Raw genomic sequence first — 6000 nt, forward strand, 5'->3', positions numbered from 1 at the left:
GGGGGAAGCCAGATTCACTTAACAACTGCAGTGATTCCCTTAACGACCCTGGCAAGAAATGTCGTAAAACGGGGCCAGCACTCACTGAACGACCATCTCATTTAGCAAACATAAATTCAGGGCTGAATCGTGGGGCTGCCCACAGGAGGACAGGGAAATGCAGGCCGGGATTTCCCGAGCAGGTGCCTTCCAGAATAATATGAATGTGTAAGCTGGAAGGGATCTTCAGAGGTCATCTAGCTCAACCCCCTGCTCCAGGCAGGAATGTAATTAAATCATCAGTGACGGACGGTCATCCAGTTCCCGATTTACCACTCCTGAACTCTGAATCCGTCTGGCTTCCTCCTTTGACGTTGCTTGTGGGAAGTTCACAAAACGGGATCACGTGACCCTGGGACGTTGCGACCGTCATAAACACGAGTCAGTTGCCGAGCGGTTGAATTGTGATCGTTGTGAACACTTGGGGATGTTGTAACGGTCGTACGTGTGAAAGAAAAGCTCATGATTCACTGTTTCAGCCGTCACTAAATGAATCGTTGAAACTTGAGGACTTCCTGTGCTACGATAAGACACCGAGAAAAAAAAACCAGTCTTACTTAATTATCTAAAATGATAATCGTCCATTTTCTTTCTATTTTGTCCCTTCCCCCCCTTTTTTTCCCCCTTTTGGCATTGTGTCTTTTTAATATATTTTTAGCTCGTATTGTTTTTATTTTTGCAGTTTTAAACTTCGGTAACAATGATTAAAAAACCGTGACCGCCTATCTTTTCTAATTGTCTAAAATAATAATTACCTTTCTTTATATTTTATTCCTTCTCCTTTTTTTCTCTTCTTTTTTTCTTTTTGATACATCTTTCAGGGTTTTTTTTTTTTGTATTTTTAAACTCCAGTACAAATCATGCTTAAAAATGTTCATCTTATTTAATTATCTAAAATGACAATTACCTTCTCTGTTTATATTCTCCTCTTTTCTCTCTGTGTGTTTTTTTTAGTTTGTACTCGTTCTTTCATCTTTCCGTTTCTAAACTCCAATAAAAACTAATTTTTTTTAAAAAAAGAGAGAGATGGTTAATCTTATCCAATTCTCTAAAACAACCATTCCTTTATATTTTTCCTCTTCCCCTTTTTTCCCCTCTCTGCATTGTTTCTTTTTGATATATTTTTCAGTTGGCGCTGGTTTTTACACTGCATTTTTAAGCTCCAATAAAAACCACAATTTAAAATATCACAATTAAGCCTGTCTAGGAAATATTGCAAGGAGAGGAAACAAATGATCGATCAGCTGATGGCTGCTCTTGTTTATCTGCAGGTTTCCAACTTCCAGACTCAACTGGTTCAAGCCGTGCAGAACGCCCAAAGAATGGAGCCTGCGCCAGGCCGGAGTCCCCGGGTAGCTTTGGTGAGCGAGCCCATCTGCATTCAGACCTACATTGGGATGATGGCCTTTTTCGGAAACCAAAATAAGCTGGGATATTGCCTCGCTCGGGGCAGCGTCGGCTTCTGATCTGGACCTTTTCCCTCCCACCCTCCTTCCCTTCCTTCCTTCCTTCCTTCCCTCCCTCCTTCCTTCCTTCCTTCCTTCCTCCTTCCCTCCCTTCCTTCCTCCCTCTTTTTTCTTTCTTTCTCTCTCTTTCTTTCTTTCTCTCCCTTCCAATCTATCTCTTCCCTTCCTTCCTCCCTCTCTCCCATCCTTCCTTCCTTCCTTCCACCCTCCCTCCCTTTCTTCCTTCCTCCTTCCCTCCTTCTTTCTTTCTCTTTCTTTCTTTCTTTCTTTCTTTCTGTCTTTCCTTTCTTTCCTTCCTTTCTTTCCTTCCTCCCTCCCTCCCTCCCTCCCATCCTTCCTCCTTTCCTTCCTTCCTCCTTTCCTTCCTTTCTTAATTCCTTCCTCCTTTCCTTCCTTCCTTCCTTCCTTCCTTCCTTCCACCCTCCCTCCCTTCCTCCCTCCCTCTCATCCTTCCTTCCTTCCACCCTCCCTTTCTTCCTTCCTCCTTCCCTTTCTTTCTTTCTTTCTTTCTCTTTCTTTCTTTCTTTCTTTCTTTCTTTCTCTCTTTCCTTCCTTCCTTCCTTCCTTTCCTTCCTTCCTCCCTCCCTCCCTTCCATCCTTCCTCCTTTCCTTCCTTCCTCCTTTCCTCCCTTTCTTAATTCCTTCCTCCTTTCCTTCCTTCCATCCTCCCTTTCTTCCTTCCTCCTTCCCTTCCTTTCTTTCTTTCTTTCTTTCTTTCTTTCTTTTCTTTCTTTCTCTGTCTTTCCTTCCTTCCTTTCCTTCCTTCCTCCCTCCCTCCCTCCCTTCCATCCTTCCTCCTTTCCTTCCTTCCTTCCTCCTTTCCTTCCTTTCTTCCTTCCTTCTTCCCTCCCTACCTCCTTCCCTCCCTCCGAAACCTGGTGGAATGAGATGTTGAAGAAAGAGAATTAGGTTACAGAGACCACAATCGATAAAAACCCTGGTGGCTGCATTCCCAAGGCAGAGTCACTTCTCTGTGGGTGAGCCTGACTTGCTTTCTGATGGTGCAGTGTTTGGGACACACACTGCACCAACTCTTCAAGGCGATGTGCCAAACCAGAAATAGATTCCTTTGATTAAGTTGCATGTGTGAATGTAGCTTTACTGGCCATTTTGCTTGCAAAAAATCTCTTCCGCTAATTCACTTTGCCCAGCCAGGAATTTTCTGGATAGATTGGAGTGTAATTCCCCTCAACCTTTGCTCAGGATGATGGGATTTGCCTTGTGGCCACAATGGGCTAGCTAGCAGCTGAGGGCCAGCTGGAGAGCAGCCGCTGATTTAGAAAAAGCTGATTATAAGATTACAGGGTCCTTTTATTGTGTTCTTCGTTAAAATAATAAATGCAACGATAAGGATGATGTAAGTTGTTTGCCCAGCTTCACTTGGAATTTGAATTGCTCCTGGCTTCGAAATGGCTTGCAAATGATCTAGAAAGAGATGGAACATGTCTGCAAACAGGGAAGAAAGAATTTGCTCAAGAGCTACTTTGCCGTTTGCTCATTACAATAAAATAAATAGTTTTCTAATTCAGCTTGGGAGCCCCTCTTTTTTTGTAGATCTTGGAAGACGGCTTTCGTGTCACCCTGGGTCAGTCTCTTTGACGGATTCCCGCTTCCCATAACTGTTCTTCCTGTGTTTTAGCTTCCAATCCCCTAATCAGAATCAGAATAACAGAGTTGGAAGGGGCCTGGTAGGTCATCTAGTCCAACCCCCAGCCCGACCAGGAGTCCCTAAACCATTTCTGACAGACGGCAGTCCAGTCTCTTCCAGTGATGAAACTCCCACAACCTCTGAAGGCAACTCCTGTTCCACTGGTTGATTGTTCTCCCTGTCAGGAAATTCCTCCTTATTTCTAGGTTGAATCATTTTTGTTGTTCTTCTTTGCACTCTTTCTAGAGTCTCAACATCTTTTTTTTACATTATGGTGACCAAAACTGGATGCTGTATTAGAATAGAATAGAATAGAATAGAATAGAATAGAATAGAATAGAATAAGAAATAGAATATAGAATAGAATAGAATAAGAAATAGAATATAGAATATAGAATATAGAATAGAATAGAATAGAATAAGAAATAGAATATAAAATAGAATAGAATAGAATAAGAAATAGAATATAGAATATAGAATAGAATAGAATAGAATAAGAAATAGAATGTAGAATATAGAATAGAATAGAATAGAATAGAATAGAATAGAATAAGAAATAGAATGTAGAATATAGAATAGAATAAGAAATAGAATAGAATAAGAAATAGAAAATAGAATAGAATAGAATAGAATAAGAAATCAAATATAGAATATAGAATATAGAATAGAATAGAATAGAATAGAATAGAATAGAATAGAATAGAATAGAATAGGAATAGAGCACAGCTGGAAGGGACCTTGGAGGTCTTCTAGTCGAGCCCTCTGCTCAAGCAGGAGGAGCTATACCATTTCAGACAGGTGATTGTCTAGTCTTTTCTTAAAAATCTCCAGTGATGGAGCGCCCACGATATCTGGTGGCAAGCAGTTCCACTGATTGATTGTCCTCACTGTCAGGAAGTTTCTCCTTAATTCCAGGTTGCTTCTCTCTTTGGTCAGTTTCCAACCATTGTTTCTTGTCCTGCCCTCTTTTATAAAATGGCATTGATACATCAGATGGTCTTGATTCTTTACTGATTCTATCAAAGTCTCTGAGATATACTATCAGATAGTATATCTTATATAATAAGATAATTATAATAATAAATCTTATTATAATCTTATAATAATAAGATAGTAACTATCTTATTATAAGATTATTATAAGATTTATTATTATTATTATTATTATTATTATTATTATGGATCATCGCAGTCAGCCAGATGTTCAAACTGGATTTGGCATTTTTGTCTACTTATCACGTCCTCCCCAAGGACCTGGGATAGGCAGATGTGGATGTTTGATGGTATTACAGATCTCGTTGCAGGATGGAAGTATTATATTATTATTAAATATTATTATTATTATTATTATTATTTCCTGATTGGCCTTGGGAGCCTCAAGACTATATGCATTTTAAATTTCTTTGCCCTGTTCCTTGAAACTGCCCTTCCTGGATCTCCTTTAGACTGGAAGAGAGCTGGGTGCAAATTTTTCCCTTTTTTTGCCCTGTCAGCAGATTTGCTCCCTGAAAATAAGAATTGGGGGCAGCAGTCACTTTTATTTCTTCCCAGGAACCAGCTGCATCCAAGACTTCAACATCTGGGCCCCAGCTACCCCTCAAGCCCCCCCCCCAAACAGTGCCAACTTCTTCGACCACACTGTAGGAACTCTGCACATCATAATAAAGTTGTAAGGGACCTTGGAGGTCATCTAGTCCAACCCCCTGCTCAGGCAGGAAACCCTATACCTAATAATAATAATAATAATAATAATAATAATAATAATAATGTTGGAAGGAATCTTTCAGGTCATCTAGTCCAACCCCCTACTCGGGCAGGAAAACCCTATACCTAATAATAATAATAATAATAAATAATGTTGGAAGGGATCTTGGAGGTCATCTAGTCCAACCCCCTGCTCGGGCAGGAAACCCTATACCAGTGGTTCTCAACCTGTGGGTCGGGACCCCATTTGGGGTCGAACGACCATTTCACGGGGGTCGCCAAACAACGCAGTCCGCCATTTTTTCCCCCCTTTTCCTTAGCTGTGCTACTCCCTTTTATTCCATTGGCTTTTGAAAGCCAATAGAATAGACTCTCTTGAATAGAGTCTAATTCTATTGGCTTTCAAAAGCCAATAGGAATTGTCCAGGCTGTCTCTGCCCTGCTGAGCCCGCCAAAAGTCCCATTCTGCAAACGGTGCTGCACCAGTTGAGTAGTCCTCGACTTACGACCGGTTGAGTAGTCCTTGACTTATGACTGGTTGGGGGTTGCGGCATTAAAAAGGTTGAGAACCACTGCCCTATACCATGTTAAGAGTCATGCAGAGAGCACACACACACACACACACACACGTACGTCAGAATAGATATCCAGGATTGCACCCTCGCCATGTCTGAGGAACGCTCGGCAAAGGCGTCTCGGATTGTCCCGTGGTTGTCCTGCCCAATGGTTAGAGCCCAGCAGAGGCCCGACGGAGCCGCTTCACCTGGTCGACCTTGGCCCAGTTTGCCAGCCAAGCGTCCCACACACACACACACACACACACACACACACACACACACCCCTGCAAGGATGACTCAGGCCGAGACAATTCCTGGAAGCCAAGAGGCGTTGGCCCCCCGCTGCTCCCCAAGGGAGGGGCTGCTGTCTTCGTGCGGAGGCGGTTCAACAGGTGCGGCGCGAGGGCGAGGCCGGCTCGGAGCGATGCCATGCAGCCACGGCTGCCAGTTTGAATGTGGATGAGGTGCCACGGCTGCTGCATTGGGCCCAGGAGGCGTCCCTCGTGCGCCACGGTGGCGCTGGGCAAGCCTGCCCCCCACAACAGAGGGTGGGCGCAGGGGCAGGCGCGCAGGTGTGCACGCAAAGG

At 43.0% G+C, this 6000-nt stretch overlaps 1 protein-coding gene across 1 annotated transcript in view; it reads left to right on the forward strand.

Annotated features, from left to right (window-relative positions):
* TPRG1 (tumor protein p63 regulated 1) overlaps positions 1-1639 on the forward strand; it is a 35760-nt gene extending 34121 nt beyond the window's left edge. Inside the window, exon 6 of the mRNA XM_039369105.1 lies at positions 1311-1639. Coding sequence (XP_039225039.1) covers positions 1311-1505 — 195 coding nt within the window. The 3' untranslated portion in view covers positions 1506-1639. The remainder of the gene's footprint in view (positions 1-1310) is intronic.
* Positions 1640-6000: the final 4361 nt, after the last annotated feature.

Source organism: Crotalus tigris, unplaced genomic scaffold (genome assembly GCF_016545835.1).
Source record: "Crotalus tigris isolate CLP2741 ecotype Arizona unplaced genomic scaffold, ASM1654583v1 scf7180000020968.1038771, whole genome shotgun sequence".
Taxonomy (NCBI): Eukaryota; Metazoa; Chordata; class Lepidosauria; order Squamata; family Viperidae; genus Crotalus; species Crotalus tigris.